General features: G+C 45.7%; 2 protein-coding genes across 2 annotated transcripts in view; one reads left to right on the top strand and one right to left on the bottom strand.

Moving 5' to 3' along the window:
• Window positions 1-1129: 1129 nt before the first annotated feature.
• TMEM60 (transmembrane protein 60) lies at window positions 1130-9490 on the bottom strand. The gene is made up of 2 exons (XM_065414038.1): window positions 9399-9490; window positions 1130-1785 (listed from the first exon to the last, which is right to left on the bottom strand). The coding sequence occupies exon 2, from the start codon at window positions 1735-1737 to the stop codon at window positions 1333-1335; it is 405 nt and encodes a 134-aa protein (XP_065270110.1). The 5' UTR covers window positions 1738-1785; window positions 9399-9490; the 3' UTR covers window positions 1130-1332.
• Window positions 9491-10242: 752 nt separating this feature from the next.
• Window positions 10243-21232, top strand: part of PHTF2 (putative homeodomain transcription factor 2) — a 153326-nt gene continuing 142336 nt past the window's right edge. Inside the window, exon 1 of the mRNA XM_065403358.1 lies at window positions 10243-10324. The gene's annotated coding sequence lies outside the window, so the exon portion shown is untranslated. The remainder of the gene's footprint in view (window positions 10325-21232) is intronic.

Below are 21232 nucleotides of genomic sequence, written 5' to 3'. Positions count from 1 at the left end.
ATCTTTCTTCCTTCTCATAGCCTCCAGCTACACACTCGTTCCCATCCCCACTGGGTCCCAGTCAGTCAGTCTCCCTCCCTGGGTGTCTCATCTAATTTCAGCATCCTCATCTCCCCTAGCTTGCCTGATGTCTCTCCTTCCCCCAGGCCCCCTAGGTGCCTGCTAGGTTACAGACCTAGTCTCCTTAGCTGGACAGGCCCAGTTCCCACCCCCAGGCTCTTTCTACTAATCTACTCCACAATTTCCTAGGTCTGGGTCTTGTCCTTTCTCCATTTGCATCACATAGCTTCCGCTAGGCTGCTTTGGTGTCAGCAGGGAGGTCACTGTCAGCACAGGAGAGATAAGCTCCCAGGTATTATTTTCAGTCGTTAGCCCCAGAGCACCTATTACTTGGAATTTGACTTCACCCTTGTTGCCCTGGGCTTTGTGGAGATGCTACATGAACACTCTGGTCAGCACTAGGAGCTGTGAGAAGTCTGAGTGGGAACTGAATCTTCTGAGATTTTTAGCTCAAGCCTCTACTAAACATGTGCAAACATTTTTTGCCCAAAGGCTTATAACTTGTCCAAATTTGTGCAGATGGTCACGAAGAATGAAAAAGGCACATCCCTGACACAAAGTGACTCCCTCCCCCATTTCAAATTCCTTGCTCCAAAATCCAGGAGTGCTAGAGTTTTTGAAAGAGAACCTGTCTCAGAAATGGCTGAACCATATTAGCCAAAAATAATTAACTAAAAAAATCATTCTGAGGCAGAAACCCCCTGGAAAATTTCAGCCTGAACTGTTAGTCTGGCATAGTTGTAAATTACAGAAAAACAGCATCTTATGTGAAGTGTCAGGCAATTGTAATAGGCAGGGCTATTAGCCCCATTTTAATTACTTTCAGCTGTTATCAATGCTCAAAAGGAAACTTAGTACATTATAGAAAATTGTATTAGAACTATTGTAAGTAGCTCCCTGGAACTTATAGTACAATATGTAGTGGAAAACTAAATCCTCCTCCCAGAATTTAAACAGGATGCACTCTTTAGAATGGAAGGCCTAGTAGCTTTATGAGGCGGTGAAGCTGTGTGTCACAAAAATACATGAATTCTGTTTTAACAAATTAAGTCATGTTTAGAAACACAGCTGAAGTCAAACATACTTTATTTACATGACGATATTTGTGACAGTTCTAAAATAAGAACTGAACAAATCCACTTTAATACCAGCCTGTCTTAAATAAAATTTTCAGATTGACATTTGTAGTTGCTGTGTGAAGTTTAAGCTTGTACCAAGATAGGATGATCCAGTAATTTGATACTGGTCAACTTGAAAAAGTTTTGTTACAACTTAGTCTCTTCGTACGTAGAAGATGTTATATCCAAGCTCAATCATTCCCCCCAGGAGTAAGGCCCATAAGGGGATAAAGACATACACTAGTTTCATTTCAGTAAATTGTTGCAGTTTAGCGCAGAGGGCAAGGCAGAAAGCTAATTTAAGCAGCATTGCGATGAGGTACCAGGCCTTTTTCTTTACATTTTGAGAACCATTGCGAGGGTCATAGCCAGACTTACATCGCCCAGCCATTTTTACAATTAGCATAACGAGTAGGATAGTATCAAATATCCAAACTGGAATAAAGATAAGAAACCAGTTCCATGGCGCTTTCTCATCCAATTTTAACACCAACATGATCAGGAAGAGTAATGTGAAAAGCCATGTGAGCAGCACTCTCTGCGCCAGGGACATTCTCATTTAAACAGCTTTGATAGGGAGTCTTTTCCCCCAACTGTCAGCAACAACCTAAGACAAGGGGGAAAAAAAACCAACAACAGTCAAATGGCACATCAAGAACATATGGAATATATCTTGAAGTTTCACATGCAAAAGTTTCACTTTTTGTTCTTGCTTTCAGAACCCACCACAATCCCACCTTACCTAGATAGTAGACCATATTTCTCATTTCCCTTTTGACTCTGTTCTTCCAATGATACAAGTCTTAACACTGAGCATTTTAATTCTGGTCCTCTTCCCAAATGAATTCGCCACTCATAAACCTGAATGCTTTTGTAAGCCAATTAGCCAAGCCCCCAACCTCTCATGTCCCTAACAAAACATATTCTGCAGAGCAAATACAGCAATTTACAGTTAAACTATAGAAGCCTTAATCCTAAATTATCCTTAACTTTGGACTTCTCTGTGCAGCCTGTCATCTTTGTGAATCTCTCTAGATTGTGGTCTCCAAAGCAGAAACACTATTTGTTGGTTTGTACAAGGCTGAACACATTATCAACACTTTTTCCAGTACTATGACATACACAGAGGTGTTATGTTACTTAGTTGCTGCCAAAGCACAAATAGTGTGCAAATTTCTCTAAAATGGACGCTGCTCTTGTAGATAGCAGACACTCATTGAAATGTCCTGCAAACTGCTGCTCATATGGAATGATCTAAGGGAAACTTAATAAAGGTTAAGGACAATTTTTGTGATAACTTAGCCAATAGGCACCCAGCCCTTTGCACAGTTAGTGTTGGCTCTGACATCAGTTGTATTACAGTTGTGCTTAGAGGGCAGTCAGGGATCAATGCCCCACTGAACTGGATATGGTGTGTATGCACAGACTCCAATTACAATCTAAGTTTATTTTGTTCCCTATTCACAGCTCCAGTTGCTCATGATTTTAGCTTGGTGTCACAAGAGCTGGAGTTCTGAGGGCTCCTGCATACAGCCCTATATATGACCTGCTTCTACAATATTAGAGAGCAAATTTCAAAGCAGAAAAGACAGACAAGTGATTTCACGAATACCAAACCCCTCCTACCCACATCCTCAGAAATGTATTTTAGATCCATGGTTACACAGATTTTTCTGCTTCCACTATTTCTCTCCCACTCTCTATCAGGTGGTGATTTCAGAAAGTCAAACAGACATTTTTCCAAAGAGGACCTCAGCTGCCTAATAGCACATATTCAGATTGGTACAACTTTCTTCTGATTTAATCTTTCAGAGGCAAGGAGCTTTGCCCAGGAGACAGAAAAAGCTATTCCCATCTACTCAAGTGCAGAGACCCATTGTTTTCTGAATGTACTTCTCCCACATGGTCTGATTCCGAATTCTCATAGAAAGGGATAAACAACACAAGCTGCTGTCAAGGGATAAAACAAGAATGCTGCCTGGCTGGTGGGGGTACTATCAAGGAGATGTGGTCTGGAAATGATAGTTTCATAAACACACATCATCCAAAAAGGCGACTACTTCTTGGATAACCAGATTCAGCAATTGTTGCCACAGACACCACAAGGGGAAGGATTGGAAATAAGGGAACTAGAAAGAGTAGAAACCCAAGAAACAAACTGACCACTTATGACACAGAGCTAGGAGGCATTCAGCCTGGCTAGAATGATCAAATAGTTATCAGATAACCAGTAAGTCAACTATCGAGGAACTCTCTTTCTGGAGGAATGGAACAGAAAGCTATAGGGGACATAGCTGATGGGCATCCTTGCAGTTTGGTAGCTGTTTGCCTTGTGACAGGTTATTCAATCATCCTGAAAATGCAAACAATTGTCATTAGATATTCCATATTAAGAAGAGTGGAGAGAGAACTCAACAAGGGACAGAAGGATAACAGGATGGTGTGTTGTCTCCCTGGAGCAAATATTTGACATGTAATTGCATGATTGGACAGGATTACGAAGTAATTTGGCAAATCTCCACTGCTGATGAAACATTAGAACCAATGACTTGGCATCACGTGGAACTATACAGATTACAAGAGACTTAGATTTTGAAAAGGAGCTGAAGAAGATAAAAGACCAAGTGATATTCTCATAGATCCTTCTGGTCCCATGAATAGAAAGTTGAAGGAGATGAATTGCTGGCTGCACTACTAGTGGATGTTTTGTGGAACAGTAGGCCACATTCCAGTGGGAGAGGGAGCACTACGAACGAGATGGCCTGCACCTCACAGGCTGGGGGAAACGGGGGCTAAATTTCTCAGCTGGAGACTAGCAGAAGCAGCCTGGAAAGCATTAACCTAACAAAGAAAGGTGAGAGTGGAGGAGGCAAATGTGGTAAGAACTCAAATTCAACATGTCTCAAATTCAACATGTTCCAAACACATTGAACAGATGTGGGAAAGTATGCGAAGAGAAGAAATTGTTTAACAATGCTAGAAGTATGGGTAACAATCAAGAGGAACTGAAAATTCTCAATGAATAGAAAATTGATATTGACCTTAATGAAACAGGTGGGACAAGTCACAGGTCTGGAATGTCAAATATCATTAGTTATAACCTGTTTAGGAAGGATAGTGACACCATTACTTGTTTTAGGGTTATGATTAATGCAAAACTATAGGATCTTGACTGCTTATAGATCACTGTGCTAATTACTGGGGAGATCTGTTATAGACCACCAAATCGAAATAGGCTGTTCTTAAACTGTCCTCTAAGTTACTCCTTTTGTACCTGTTTAATGTATGGGGGAAAAAATGGTTGTTATGGAGGACTTCAATTTGAGAGGCATGAAATGGAGGTTTTGTGAAGCTGGTAGTAAAACATTGGAGTTTATAAACTTATAAAGGACTATTTTCTAACACAAACAGATACTGCACCCAACACAAGAACTGTTTTGGACCACATTATGATGGATAAAGATGAGTTAATCACTGGACTGGAAGTTGCCCATTGACCAATGATCTTGACCTGATTATATTCAATATAGACAATGACAGTCCCAACTAATAATTTATATATTTGGTGCTTCAAAGGGGCTAAATTTCCCCCAGTTGAGAAAAATTATGAGAGAAACGTATTGGAAAGAAAAATTAGATGTAAAAAAGTGAATAAAAACCAGCAGTTTAAATATGTTCTTCAAAGAAGGAATACTTAACAAGAGATGTATAGCCAAAACACTTACATATACCAAACGGACAGCTTCCTTCCATAAAAATAGTGACCTAATAACAAGGGATTAGATCATCCATCTTTCCTCCTTTCCCCCTCCTCCAAAACATGTTAAACTATGGAAGAGGGGCTTTTGTATGGAAATCTCTACTAGAATTCCTTATAGGTTTCCTCACTGTATCCTGTAAAGGGGAGTTTGGGGTCGATCCTTTACCTAAGTGAGACAAATTTGTCAGATTCCAGGAGATCTTGTAGAAGCCTCTATCCCTGCACCACCACTGGCCCCCAGCACTCAGGCAGGATGGCTCCAATGGAACTGTGCTATGAGGAAATATCCTCTTGCAGAGAATGCGCCACAGAAAAAGGCAACACACTCTGAATGAGGAGTTGAAAACTAAGCATGGAGGCTCCTCTCCACATAGGGATGTAGGGAGCATGATATAGTCCAAGGAATGCAGAAATCTTGTCTGCTCTTTTAGGTTTCTTGAAGTCAAAATTTTGCTCTTGGAGGATGTGTGTGCGCACAACTCACATTTATTTTAGTGGAAATATTGATGCACGGAACAAGGGGAGAACCTGAACGTAGAGCTCGGCAGGTAAGAAAAGGTTAATGTTTTGGTAATAGTATATTAATGATTTGGACTTTTAAACAGTTTTTTTAAAAACTGTTATACTCACCTTTAAAAGGATAAGGATATCCTAAAACAATGTTCCAGTTCAAGGAACAACCTAATTCATGTAGCACTGAATGTTAAGAATGATTGTCCTGACCAATTTTCTTCAACTAATCCATGGGCATTTTACCTTATTGAATGGCTTTAGCCACAAATCTATCTTACTAGGCTAAAGCATTTTATTTCTCTTGAGTTAAAAATGAACATTTACATTTTTTAGGGAAAGAAAACTACTGACATTCACTAGCTCCAACTAATTATCCAGATGGAAAGAAATGCCATCTTCTGTTGTGTTTTTGGCATATAGTGTACAGTTGTTATCCTCTGCTCTTGGGGAACAAGTTATTGTCCCAAATAACGAGGCAACTGACATTTCATATTCACAGCCTCCTTTTGCTGGCTTGAAGGCACCAACAGCAAGAATCATGGACATCCCTTTTATTTTGGGATATTAGGGCTTGTCTGTCCCTGAAAACTGATCTGGAATAAAATAGGGTGTTAATTTAAAGTAGATTAACTGTTTTAGTGGATGCTCTTACTCCCTCATAAATGGCATATTCCAAATTCGTTTAATCCAGAATAACTCCCTAAGTCAATAAACTCTTACTCTATGGCTATACGCTGGAGACTGGAGTGTAGACATAGCCTACACTAGTGGTTTTCAAACCATGGGTCGTAACCCAGAATTGGGTCACGGAACGGAAGGGACTGGGTCGCGGTGGCTCCGGTCAGCACCGTTGACCAGGCCGTTAAAAGTCCCATCGGCGGTGCTGCCCGGCTAAGGCAGGCTAGTCCCTACCTGTTCCGACACCGCGCTATGCCCCAGAAGCGGCCAGCAGCAGGACCGGCCAATGGGAGCTGTGTGTGTGTGTGCCTACGGGCAAAAGCCATGCAGAGCCGCTTACACACCTCTGCCTAGGAGCCAGACCTGCTGCTGGCCGCTTCCGGGGTGAGGTGCAGTCCGCAGTACCAGGACAGGCGGGAAGCCTGCCTCTGCACCCTGGCTGTGCTGCTGACCAGGAGCTGCCAGAGGTAAGCCCATGCCCCAGCCCTGAGCCCCCGCAAACCTGGAGCCGCTTCCTGCACCCAGCCCCCTCATCTCCATCCCCCAGCCCAGACCCCCTCCCACACCGCAATCCCCTGCCACAGCCCTGAGCCCCCTCCTGTACCCCAAACTCCTCATCCCCAGCCCCACCCCAGAGCCTGCACCCCCAGCCCAAAGCCCCTCCCGCACCCCAATCCCTTGCCACAGTCCTGACCCCCCCCAACCCAGAGCCTCCTCCTGCACCCCTCATCCCTGGCCTCACCCCAGAGCCTGCACCCCCAGCCCTGACCCCCTCCATCCCTGCCCCACCCCAGAGCCCCCTCCCGCACCCTGAATCCCTCATTCCCAGCCCCACCCCACATCCCTCACCCCCACACTCCAACCCTCTGCCCCAGCCCTGAGCCCCTCCCATACCCCAAACCCCTCATCCCCAGCTCCATTGGGTCATGGACATCAACAATTTTCATCAACTGGGTCACCAGAAAAATAGTTTGAAAACCACTGGCCTACACTGATAGGAGTGTTTTCTTCTGTCAAGGTAGGAACAGCACTCCCTGAATGATGTTGGCTACTTTGATGGACAAAATACTTCTGCTGATGGATACATCAAGAGTGAGGGTTATGTCAGTGTTTTTTTCCCCCACACCCCTGTGACACAGTTATGCCGCTAGAACTATCACGTGTAGGCCAACCAAGCCTGAGTCTAGAGGAGCATTTCCTGCGGTTAGACCCGGCCAATTAGGAGGAGCAGGGTTCTGGAATTCATAGCTGACTTCTGATATCATGAACGCCTCAGGGCGCTCCCTGCACTGCCATGGTCTGTTCCCCACCCAGAGCAATTACTTGGAGCAGGCAGCAGCTGTATTCCTGTCCTCTGTGTCAGCAGGGTTCCGCCGTGGCAGAAGGTGCTTGTGAGTCACTGATGTTTCCTGAAGTGCGTGAGTCTCCACCCCTGGCCCAGGGGTGCCATTGGGAGGGGGGGGGGGGGAGGGGAGAGCTCTAGCCCCTCCGCCCCTGAGTTTCCTAGGGAAGGTCTACTCACTGTAGCCCCAGACAGCTCCTAACTGCAACAGCTTGAGTGTGATATGTGTAAGTTCTGAAGCTGGAAGCAGCATAGCCTTTGGGGCAGGGAGTTTGTTTATAAACAGAGGCAGGGTGATTAAGATAACAAAAGGCTTATCATTGAAGTAAATTAAGGATCGTTAGATGATCCTAAAAGCACTGCCAGGCACTTCAGTTAAAAGATAGGAAACAAAAGGGTAGGACTAAAAGGTGAGAATGGAGAGAGGTAAATAATGGTGTCCCTCAGGGGTCTGTACTGGGACCAGTCCTATTCAACATATTCATAAATGATCTGGGAAAAGGGGTAAGCAGTGAGGTGGTAAAATGTGTAATTACTCAAGATAGTTAAGTCCAAAGCAGACTGCGAAGAGTTACAAAGGGATCTCTCAAAACTGGGTGACTGGGCAACACAATGCCAGAAGAAATTCAATGTTGATAAATGCAAAGTAATGCACTTGGCAAAATACAATCCCAACTATACATATAAAATGATGGGATCTAAATTAGCTGAACCTGTCCATAAAGAAATCTTGGAGTCATTGTGGCTAGTTCTCTGAAAACACCTGCTCAGTGTACAATGACAATTAAAAAAAGCTAACAGAATAATAAGGAATTGTTATTTACTCCTCATAACACAAAAACTAGGAGTCAACAAATGAAATTAGTAGGCAGCAGATTTAAAACAAACAAAAGTATTTCTTCACAGTCAACACGTGGAACTCTTTGCTAGGGGATGTTGTGAAGGCCAAAACTACAAAGGTTCCAATAAGAACTAGTTAAGTTCATGGAGGATAGGTCCAGCAATGGCTATTAGCCAGGATGGGCGGGGATCCAACACCATGTTCTGCATGTTCCTTGCTGTTTGCCAGAAGCTGGGAGTGGGTAACAGGGTAACTTGATGATTGCTTGGTGCCTGTTCTGTTCATTTCCCCTGTGGCACCTGGCATTGGCCACTGTTGGAAGACAGGATACTGGGCTAGGTGGACCATTGGTCTGACCCAGTATAGCCACTGATGTTCTTATATAGAACCCAGATGTATCTGTTCCCCGCTCTCCTCCCAGAGGTGAGGGGGCCTGACAGGGTCTCTCTCTCCACAGAGTTAGTAATAAAGTAAGAATATACATTAAAATTTCAAACCTAACCAGTGTCCCCTAAGTGACTTGCCACAAGATGTCAGAACATGTTATTAGAGCGGAGTGGGCCTAATATTTATTTAAATTTCTTTTATAAAGGAATTAGAGACAGGGCTCCTGACAAAAAAACGAGTTTTTTCAAGTGCCTAAGTAGCCCCAGGAAACATGGTAAAAGTTGCCCACCCCCGAAATGGCGCCCCTGCCCTGGCCGTTCATCTCCGCCCTGGCCGGACTCGCAGCTCCCCTGGGTCGAAGGGGAGGCTTCGCGCTGCCTGCCAGCTGCGCGGCCCTCTGCGCCTCACTCGCCCCGCTGCTCTGGTTCCTGGCGCAGCGGACGCCTCAGCCAACCGGCAGCTCCGAAAGGCTCGGGGGCGGGGTCCTCTCCGTGCACCAGCTCCCGCCCTCCCTCCCTCCCGCGTCCGCAGGGCTGAGTCCAGCCCGCCCCCTCTGCGGCCCGTTCGGCCTGTGATGGGCCCGCACTCGGCACGGACAATGGGTTCAGCCCCCGCAACAGCAGCTAGCCCCGTCCCCCCCGGTTGGGAACCCGTCCCCGGCCCCAGGAGACGAGAGGCCCCGCCTCTCCCTGTACCTACCAGGCAGGCCCGGGCCGCCCTGCGCAGCAGCCGCTGGGTGGACCCGCCGTTGCCGCCTCACCCCGCGACCGAGGCCAGAGCCTTCCCTCTCCCTTCGCAGGGTCTCGGCTCATCCCGTTACAGCCCCCGGCCCCCACACGCGTTGCGAGGGGCCCAGCCAGCAAGCGGGTCTCAGGTGGAGCGGAGGGGCCCCCTCATTAGGGAAAAGACAGAGCACGAGAGACGCTTAGACCATCTCTACAGCGCGCCCATTGGCTAGCCCATCACGCGATAAACAGACTCTGCCACACGCCCATTGGGCAGCAGAGGAGCCGATCAAGTTGATGCCGTCTATGTACCACAACTATTAGGTAGGCCAGATGCCCATCAAACTGAGCCCTGCCTTCGCACCATAGCCATATGGGTATAAGAGAAGCTCAATTCACACTCGGCCCGCCCACGTTTTCCCTTCTTCCAATTCAGGGACAGGGACGTCAATCAAACAGGACAGCATCAAGTCAGCGACTCCTATTGTGGTAGAGACTTGCCCATCTAACGTAATCCCGCCTCACCTCCTTTCCCATTGGATAAAGTACCCATCCATCAAATGTAGCGCCCGCCCCTCTTCATGTAGTCTAGTGGGCGGCAGCCCCCTTAAATCTTACGGAAGATGGTAACTGATGTGATGACGAAGCTCCGTATGTCTTTTCTCGGGCTAGGGCGGAGCGTCGTTTGAAGCACGGCCCCTTTTCCCTCCCTTCTATCCTGGCCGCGCATTGTTCCCTCCTCTCTATCCCGGCCGCGCGCTGTTGCTGCCGCCGCGGCTCTGCCTCATTCTCGAGCTCGCGCTTCCCCACAGCTGTTGCCTTTCGTTACCTCCGCACAGCTGCTGTTGTCTGCGGCGCGCGCTCTCCCCGCTGCCGCCTCATCGCGGCGCCGGGTAACCGGTAAGGTTCGAACCCCAACGGTTACCGGGGTCGGGAGCAGAGGAAAAATCTCCTTACACACGGGAGGAGAGGGGGCAGAGGAGCCTACGCACCCCGCGTGGGTGGGGGGAGCCAGGCTGGCTCTGGCTCCTCCGCATACTGGGGAAGGGATAAGGTGATAGTGTGTGGGGAGGGGGGCTTAGGCTCTATGGGGAAGGGGAAGGGAAGAGGAGGAGCCGCGGGTGTAGAGCAGCTTCCACACACGAGGAAGGAGTGGGTGAGGAAAGGGGGGACTGAGGGGCTGGCAGCCGGGGGGAGGGAGCGAGGGAGCGGGACTGAGGGGCTGGTAGCCGGGGGGAGGGAGCGAGGGAGCGGGACTGAGGGGCTGGGAGCCGGGGGGAGGGAGGGGAACAGGGGCTGGCGGCCCGCGGGGAGGGAGGGGGACTGAGGGGCTGGAGCTGTTGTCATTGGACCTCACTGGTCCTTTTTATTGGGCTATAGTTGGTTTAGTCTATAGGCTAAGGGACATACTCTTACATTTTTCAAGCCCTGAACTAATGGTTCCTTATTATTCATGGGTGCTATGTGAAAAGCCTAATTTTGGGGGTGCTGTGAATAACCCTCATTTTCTTGGGAGAGGATGAATTTGGTTCAGTAGGTGGAGCAGATGATGGGAATCACATTCTCTTTTTCTTGCCTTCAAGGCCCTGTATCATGCAATCTCTGCTTTCATCTCTGACCTCGTCTCCTTTCGTATTCTCTCCTTCATACATTGCATCCCTTCCACTCATTTGCCTGTGTTTTTTTTTTTGCATCCCCACTTCTGCATCTTCCTCACCCCAACACTGACAGCCCCTCTATTCCAAGCTGCCCTTATGCTTGGATCTTCCTCTCAGAAATTGTTTGTTTGCCAGGCCATCTCCTTCCCAAATTAGAAGTTCTCTCTAAAACGCCTTCTGACCTGTCTTCTGTGAGGGGAAATAGCTAACAGCTAAAACGAGCAAAATAATAAAACTGTCAAGTTGTGTATCTGCCTTACTTTTGTTGTCCCCCTTTGTCTATGACTCTCACTGACTACATTTTGTACATTTTAGTCTGCTCTTTAGACTAAAGACTCTCTTTTCACTTGTTTTATCAGGTGCCTAGTATACTTTTGGGTGCTTGAAATATAATGGGGAGTTGAGAATTCTGGTTTTTATTCCAAGCTCTGCCAGCATCTTGCTATGTGACCTTGAGTAAATCGCTTAATCTCTCTGATCGTTAGATACCCATCTGTAATATGATTTACCTCCGAAGGGCATTGTGAGGTTTAATTAATGTTTGTAAAGTGTTCTGAGGTCCTTTTGAGTAAAAACTGGTTGAAGCTAATGTTAAGTATTAGTGTTATTATTTTGACATGGCATAGCTTTTTTGGGTCTCCACTCTCCTAAGAGTGATACAACTACATGGTTTGGAATGTGTCCTCAGTAATCTCCCCAATTTACTACTTTATGTTGATTCAAGAAACCAGATGGCTGCATCTTTTGTTTCAACTAGGGTATCTCCTACTGATACAATCTGTTAATCCCAGTATGTGAAAGGCCACCATTTTTAGCTACATTTAGTGCAATTACTAAATGGCAGGTCATATTCTCATTATGAATTACAATTCATTAATGCTCTTTATTTGCTGTTTTTGGTTTCCAGTATATGTATGTCTCTCTTTGTGAGGAGCTGTATGCATTTGACTTTTTCTGCAGCTTTGGTGGGCTCTAGTGATCTGCCTTGTTTTGCTGCTTAATTTGTAGCTCCCTGGAAAGGATTATCCTTTTCTCAACACTTTATTTTTGTTTCTGTAAAGTGTTCCGGGAACCGATGTGTGTAAGATATAAAACATTTATTTTAGTTTTAAGTTTTGGTTTATTTTTATAGCTCCTATACAGTCTTTGCAAACTATTTTCAGTGCTAAAAGGGAAAACAAAGGATACTGTTTGGAAATGATACATTTTAAGATCCTGATTCATATTTGAAATGGAATTTCCATGTAATTAGGGTTTCTGTTGCAGTGTGTTGTTGGTACCAACGTATTTATTACTCTAAATATAAACGTTACTATTAATAAAATGTGAGTTTGAGTCATCTGAGCGACAGCTTTGCATTCATGAAAGATTTACTCAATGTGGGTTTGTAGGAAAAATGAATTATACCGTACATAACTTTTAAAAAAGTTATTCCAGTAATGTAACATTATAAGCTATTTCTACTTTAGAAAAAGGCCCAGTGCTAGAATAGTTGAAGTGTTTCAATAAGTTCACAAATGCATGGGAAAACAAGGAAATACTAATGATATTGGGCATGGATATATAGTGTAGTTGAATTAAGATACCTCTTTCATTTGAATGGAGCAAGAGAGCTTATTCCTACACAGCCAGCAGGGTGGAGCAGCTCTTGGAGCCAAACAATGCTATTCCTGTACTGGATGGCAGGGGTCACTGGAAAGCAACGGCCATTCCTTCTTTCCTCATTCCTGAGAGTGGAATGTATCCTAAATAGGTTTAGAAGAATTAGATTTTTATCAGTAAATGTTGGTAAACTATGATTTCACATCACACACAAACCAGCTAAAAACATATCCATCTATAATAATCAACATTTGCAGGTAGGCAAAGTAAGAAAAATGCTACTTGAGAACTTATTAGAGTTTGATTTAAGGATATTTACTTTGTATGTTTTGACATGTGATGTTGACAATTTGTGTTATAATGGTTCTCCTTCAAGTATTTGTGCACTAGATTCCACTTTAGGGCTGTGTGAGTCTAGTGCACTGAAGTGGGAGTTTCTTGCCAGCAGTATGTCTAGATGGTGCGTGAGCCCAGCCAAGGCTGCAAAGTGGGCGTGTCCACCACCATCCTCTCATTTCCTTCTCATTGCTGGTGGCAAGAGTCTGAGCTCCCCATAGTTTTGCAGTTCAGCCAGCTTCCTAAAAATCTTTTTGTAAATAGTTGTTTATACTAGGGTTAGTTTAATTAGTGTTAGGTTAGCTAGTTTAGCTTTAAAGTAAATCCCAGGGGTTAATTACGAAGAAATCACTGGGTTTCAAACCATGTGCTATATGCAGGGCTGTGTTCCCTGTCCCAAATAGACAAGAAAGATATTTATTCTGCTTAGGGGAAGGGCATGTGAGGGACAAATGCCCAATTTGTACATCCTTGCCCACTACAATGAAAAAGCAGACAGAATATTGTTCCAAGCTCCGTCTAATGGACCAGTATCAGAACTGGACCCTAACTTTGAACCGACAGATTCTGTATCAGGAGTGTCCCTCCTCTAGCACAAGACTTTAAGCACAAGTTGGATGAGAAACATTGATCTTCATCTTCTTCCGCTGTCTCATCTAAGTGCTCTAAGTGTTCTCATCCTGAGAAGCATTCAAAAATCTACATCATCACCAAAGAAATTGTACAGTAAGTCTTCTGGAATTGGTTCAGCACATCAAAAGCACAAGAGCACGTTGGCTCTGTCTGAGGCAGTGCTGTTGACTCTGGGACCATGAAGTCCGGTGTTTTTACCTGTCCCACTCTGGAGTGATGAAAAAGGCCCTATTTTGGCATTACCGATATACCAAGCTATATCTCCCTCTACAAGACTCTTTAGTCTTCAGCTTCTTCAGGACTGTTGGCTCTGTCTGTACATCCAAACAGCATTACTGTTTATTCTATGCAATCGGAACACTTAGAGCACCTTCGGTGCAGTCATGTTGCTCAGCACTGCTGTGACAACAGCAACATCAACATGGTCTGCACCGTCAGTGCCAAGAGAGGGTTACTTACCTTGTGCTGTAACTGAGGTTCTTCAAGATGTGTGGCCCTGTGGGTGCTCCACTTCAGCTGATATTGCGTCTTGGCGCTGTTAATTGGATATTTTTGGTAGCAGTGCGTGGTCGGGCCATGCGTGTGCAATAGCTGTCTTGCGGCGCTGTTGGAGTCTCGTTCAGCGCACGGCCCGATCCCCTTAATTCTTTCTCAACCGTCCTCAACTGAAGACGGAGCTCGGGGTAGTGCGTCAGCGTCTACCCCTAGAGATAGCAAAATAGTTAATTGTTAGCTTCAGTTTAACTTTCCTTAGATAAGTAGTTAGTGTTATATAAAAAAATTTTACTTAGTTTTTTCTGTGTTCCCCGGTTCCCTGCTTCCTGTGGAGCACGAACCTCAAAAAGTTCTCGGTCCACCTGGGATTTTACTTTGATCATGCCAGGCTCCCCTGGTTTAAAGAAAATGCGTCTCTTGCAAAGAAGCTATGCTGTGCTCCGATGGGCACACTCTCTGTGTGAGATGCCTCAGAGAGACGCATGTACCATCCAAGTGTGTCCACTGTAGCAACTTGAAGGTGAGAGCGACCGGGATCTCCACCTCAAAAAATGATCCTAATGGAAAAATCGCTTCAACCTGAATCAGAGAAGGACACTCCGAAACCTTCTCCTAAGTGCTCTACAATTAGGTCTGAACCAACCATGGAGGAGATAGCCGAGGAACCCGAGGAAGAACCCGCTTCTGAGGAAGTATATCCTGAACATAATTCTTCTTCTTCTCCTGATGAAGCCGTCAGGCGCCTCCACCCACCCTGTCTGATGACTTTAAACAATTCCAGGAGTTATTCAAATGCATAGCGATTAGCCAGGACATCCCACTTGAAGTCCAAGAAAATCAACATAAACTGTTAAAAATCTTGCAACCATCTTCTTCCTCGAAAATAGCCCTACCATAAATGATGCTATTCTAGACCCGGCAGAAATAGTGTGGCAGACCCCAGCCACTGTTTCTCCCCCCCCCCCAATGAAAAAAAGCGGACCGAAAATATTATGTGCCAGCTAAAGAAATGGACTTCCTGTTTGCGCATCCACAACCAAATTCTTTAGTGGTTTAAGCTGCTAACCACAGGACCAAACAAACTCAACACTGATCTACACCACAGGGCAAAGACCATAAGCAACTGGACCTTTTGGGCCGCAAGGTCTACACCACCTCAACATTGTAATTCTGGATTGCCAACTACAGTGCCCTCGTGGCTAAGTATGATTTAGACAATTATGGAAAACTCTTCGAGTTTACCACTAAGATCCCTGAAGACTGGAGAGCACAATTCAAATCTGTGCTTATTGAGGGACAACTGATCAAAGGATGGCCCTAGAGGCCTCCCTGGATGTCGCTGATAATGTGGCCCGTACCATGGCCACAGCTATAGTGATGCGCAGAGCCTCCTGGCTATTGTCATCCGGCATAGTGAAAGAGCTACAAGTAAAGGTAAAGGACCTACCTTTCGACAAGGATAAACTTTTTTCAGCCAAAATCAATGAAGTTCTTCACACCATGAAGGACTCTTGCGTGACTCTTCATATGCTCAGTATCTATACACTGCCCCCTGAAAGGAAGCGGTACCAACTCTACCAATGAACCAAGGATACTCAGTATACCTGCCTTCAATCCAGACTATACGAGGTGGGCAGACACAAAAATAGGCCACCTTGATGCTGGCAGACACAACCACAACCAGCGGTGTCTCAGCCTTCAGGGAGCAAACCATAGTTTTGAAAGTCTGGTCAAGGGTCTGAATGACCTTCTCTTGACACCAGCCCTTACCTGCCCATTTGGTCACCGCCAGGCGTGGGAGCGCATTACCCAAGACCGTTGGGTCTTAGAAATAATATAGTTGGGCTATTCCATCCCTTTTACTTGCCCCCAACTTACCCTCCTCCCCATCCCTCTTCAGGGACCCTTCTCACAAGCACCTCTTAAGACTGGAAGTAGACAGCTAGATGCTGTGGAAGCAGTATCAACACAATACAGAGGGAAGGGTTTTTATTCATACTATTTCTTGACCCAGAAGAAAAGTGGTGGATGGCGCCTGATACTAGACCTACAAAAACTCAACAAATTCATACGCTCCCAAAAATTCAAGATGGTCACCTTAGGCACAATAATCCCAGCGCTGGAACAGGGGGACTAGTTTTCGGCCCTCGACCTACAAGATGGAATAATAGAATATCAGGGTTGGAAGGGACCTCAGGAGGTCATCTAGTCCAACCCCCTGCTCAAAGCAGGACCAATCCCCAGACAGTTTTTTACCCACGTTCCCTAAATGGCCCCCTCATGGATTGAACTCTCAACCCTGGGTTTAGCAGGCCAATGCTCAAACCACTGAGCTATAAGATGCATATTTCCACATTATAGTACATCCATCTCACAGACTATTCCTCCAATTCACAGTGGGACACGACCATTTCCAATACAGAGTGCTCCCATTTGGACTATCTACTGCACCAAGCGTGTTCTCCAAAACCTTTGCAGTAGTCGCAGCTCACCTGTGCAAACAAGGGATCATACTTTTCCCATACCTAGACAATTGCCTTCTCAAAGGTCACTGACAGAAACAATCACACGACTGACCATCAACCTCCTTCAAAAACGGGGGTTGCAACTGAATATCCAGAAGTCGACATTGGTACCCACACAACAACTAGACTTCATTGGAGCCAACCTAGACTCAGTTCAAGCCAGAGTGTGTCTACCTCATGCCAAATTCCTGGCCATCAAACCTCTCAGACACTGTCTCCATCTGCCCACGAACTGAGGCAAGGACTTGTCTACAACTACTGGGACACATGGCCACCACCACATTTGTGGTAAAACATGCCAGGTTACACATGTGATGTCTCCAGGGCTGGCTGAGTTCAATATACAAACCCACCAAACACTATAGCCTTCTATCTAGACAGAATGAAACCTTTCCTTAAATCCACAAGGCTGTTTGTCTCAACGACTGAACGATCCAAAGGTGCCGCAATATCCAAACAGCGGCTTTCTAAGTGGATATCGAACTGCATTCTCTTATGCTACCACACGCATAAGATAGAAGCCCCAACGGGGATCAGATCCCATTCTACTTGGGCTATGGCAACATCTGTGGCATTTCTGCACAATGTACCCATTTTGGAAATTTGTAGAGCCGCCACATGAGCATAAGAACATACTTTTGTCAATCACTATGCCATTACACAGGACTCCAGAGTGGATGCCATACTAGGCCTTATGGTCCTTTCCACTTCTACTATGCACATAACTCCAAAGTCGTCTCCCCCAACCGTAAGGAGTACTGCTCTACATTCACCTGTAGTGGAGCACCCATAGGGACAGCACTCGAAGAAGAAGAGAGGGCTACTTACCTTGTGCAGTGGCTGAGGTTCTTCGAGATGTGTGTGTCCCTGTGGGTGCTCCACTACCCAGCCTCCTCCCCTCTACTTTGGTGTTCTCTTCTAGGACTCTACAGTAGAGAAGGAACTGAGGGGGTCTGGCTGTGCGTGCGCTGAATGAGACTCCAACAGTGCCATGAGACCGCTACTGCGCGTGCGTGGCCCAACCACCGAAAATTTCCGTATTATCAACATGGTCTGCGCAATCAGCACTAGCAGTGAGGCTACTGCTGCTGATGCAGTCTACTGTGCTAACATAGCCGGCACCTTTGGAACCTTTGATGCTGTCGCTCCATTCTCTTAGGCTGATTCTGTTGGCACCAGCAGCTTCCTTGGTACAGTTGGCACTGATTGTATCCTCGGCATTTTGACCACCTTATCCTGTACCATCTATTGATTATAGGGGGTCTCCTTTACTGATACCTCCTTCAACCTCAATGGGCCAAGTGTCACCATCACACACAACTACATCAGCATACTGGCATCATGACAGGGACTTGGTACCTAGGGAATGGTGGTCTTATAAGGAATCTACTATATGGTGTCCTTCTCCATGGGTGACCTAGGTCTTACTGGTCATGGCTGTTCAAAGAGAATTTGGATGCTTGTCAGTGTCTCATGCTGAAAAGAGAGTTCCTTCTCAACCTTGAGAAGCCCCTGAACCAGTTCCTTAACCAGTCCTTCCCCTATCCAGGTTGGACCTTCCTTGAGAAAGGAGAAATAATGGAGGAACACACAGATGTTACTACATACCTTGTCATTGTCTGTGGCTGATACGTTCATGCCTGAGTGTGTCTCCTCTCCCAGAAAATTATAAGGTGTTTCAGGATTTGATGAGACATGTGGCCAATTCTCTGGGAATTCAAGTAGAACTCATTAGAGAATCAGCAAACCATCCTTGACATTTTACAGATCCCAGCTCCGAGAAGGGGTGCCCTTCCAATTAATGAGGCTTTTGTGGAGCTATCGAACTCTGGCAGACCATACCATCCTCTGCCAAGAGAATGAATAGATATTATCAAGTTCCCCAGAAGGACTTAGATTACTTCTTTACTCATCCCATTCCCAGTTCATTGGTGATCACAGCAGCAAATGAACACTTGTGCCAGTCACACCCTAAATTCATTCCTAAAGACAAGGAGCATAACAGACTCCGCCTCTGTGGCAGAAAGGCTTATTCCACATCAAATGAGGGTGGCAAATTATCAAGCTCTCTTGCCCAAGTATAATTTTAATTTCTCTGTAATTGCTAAGTTTGTGGACAAACCGCCGGAAGACTATAGAGAGCAATTTATGGCTTTAGTCTCTGAAGGACACCTTGCGGCAAGGATTTTACTCCAGGCAGCAGTTGATGCTGTGGATACATGGCCTTTGGAATGGATGTAAGATGTTCCTCCTCGCTCCAGGCATCAGGAATTGTGTATTTCCCATCTTCGGGGAGAGAAAAACACCATTGGTAAAACCTGCTGAGGGAGTCATGTGGACCATCATGAGTGGTCCATCGGAAAAGGACAGTCTCCTTCTGATCTTTCAGCAGTGGGGAACCCCGTTAATAGATTGATCATGACAGATCTCAACAACAAATTCAGGAAGTTCTGCTCATGGGCGAGTCCACAGGCTGGTTCAGTCACAGTCCCCATTTTCTCCCATGGTCTGGTCAGCTACTTATATACATTCTCTCCACTTCCTCTCAACCCCAGGGTAATCAGGAAGCTAAGACAAGATAAAGCAACATTGATTTTAATAGCTTCATCTTGGCCAAGACAATGCTGCATCGAGTCTCCATCAGCCCTCCAGTAATGTTACCTCTCATCAAGGATCTCCTATTTCAGAACCAGAGTCAGTCACTGCACCCAAACCTTCAGTCCTTCCTTCAGGTTCTTACTGCATGGATGATCTTTGGCTCAATGATCATGAGAAACTGTGCTATACAGATGTTCAGGAAAGATTCCACTAAGGCCACCTATGCTGCAAAGTGGAAAAGATTTTTCTCTTTGGGAGCCATCTCATCTAGTCTAATATAAGACTAATGTGCTACTGCATGGACATTAGTCATATACTAGATTACTTATTGCATTTGGAGTCATTTGGCCTTTCGATTAGCTCTCAGGGTTCATCTAGGGTCCATATCTGTGGCTGTCCCACTGTTAGAGGGTTTTTGTTTTTTCTCACCATCTGTCCAGTTTTCTGAAAGACTTAGTCTCTATCATCCAGTTTCTCGTCCAGTAACTTGTTCTCTCTCCTCCACCGAGAATAATGGCTCATTCTACCAGGGCTCAGTCTGCTTCTTCAACCTTTGAGTAACCATCCTTCTATGGACATTTGTAAAGCAGCAATGTGGTCTTCTGTGCATATGTTTTCAAGATGTTTTGCTATCACTCAGACCTCTTGAGATGATGCCAGTTTCAGCAAATCAGTGCTTCAGATGATCTGAAGTTCCACCATCTGTTTGGGAACTGCTACAGAATCATCTAAAGTGGAATGTAAGATTCACAATCACTGAGAGAGAATTCCTCTCTTGCGGTAACTGTTCTTTGAGATATGCTATGCACATATACATTCCACAACCCTCCCACCTTCCACACTATTTCAGACAATGTTTCAGAAGTGGCAAGATGGAACAGAGGGAGGCGACAGATATATTCTCTCCCCTCCCCCCCCCCCCATGCCCTAGGCTGGGCGCACAGAGAGAGATGAGGTGCGTGCCCTGCCTAGTGGTATGGCTGGCAAGAGTCTCCTACTTGAGTGCCGTGGGTGCACACGCTCTACTTTAGGTGTTTATCTGTGCACAGCACATCTCGAACTACACTATTGCAGGTGAATAATCGTTCTATAAAGCTTTAATGTTTTTAATCTCAATGTCTAGTGTCATTAAACAGTTGTCGGATCTCTTCATAATTTCCTGCAATTGTAAAACTTTAAAAAATAGAAAATAAAAATCATTGTGCCAAACCTAGTTTTAAGCACCAGCATGTTTTTAGCACCATCCTCTATTCTTCTGTAAGCTTCTGAAATTTACAAGGACATGGATTCTTGTGAATTTCAGTATTCTCACTCACATGAGAACACCAGAGATGAGCACAAGTACTTGAATTTCTATGGGGAAGCTCAGTGCACATGTGTATGGTGTACAGATTCACTCCTGAGATTGATAACATAGCTGATAATTTCATTTTAGCCTTGCAGCCATTAGTTAAAAGAAAACAGTCCTTTGAGATTCTTTTATCATTCACCAAGACCTCATCTTATTGTGAACATCTGCCCCACAGAGGGCAGCTGAACATAACTTCAAAGGAAGCATTAAGAGGAGATTGTTTAAGTTTAACACAGGGTGTTTTCTCTCATAGGTACACTGTGGTGCTCCAGTGTTCTTCTAGTCTGTAATGGTCCAGAACAGAGGTGAAAGTAAGCCGGTCCGGTCTGGCACACCGTACTGGCTCTTGCCAGTAAGGTATGCTAGACGGGACCGGCTTCCCCAGGCCGGCGATTTAAAGGGCCTGGGGCTCCCAGCAGCGGCGGGAGCCCCAGGCCCTTTAAATTGACACCAGAGCCCTACTGTCAGAGCCCCAGGGTGGTGGAGGCGGCTCAGGCAGTGATTTAAAGGGCCCTTTTAAATCACCGCCAGAGCCCCCGGCTGCCGCCGCTACCCCAGGGGCTCCGGCAGCGGAGCTTGGGCAGTGATTTAAAGGGCCCATGGCTCCCCT

This window comes from Emys orbicularis, chromosome 1, assembly GCF_028017835.1.
Source record: "Emys orbicularis isolate rEmyOrb1 chromosome 1, rEmyOrb1.hap1, whole genome shotgun sequence".
Taxonomy (NCBI): domain Eukaryota; kingdom Metazoa; phylum Chordata; order Testudines; family Emydidae; genus Emys; species Emys orbicularis.
The sequence above is the reverse complement of the archived record's forward strand: the minus strand, read 5'-3'. Positions and strand labels throughout refer to the sequence as shown.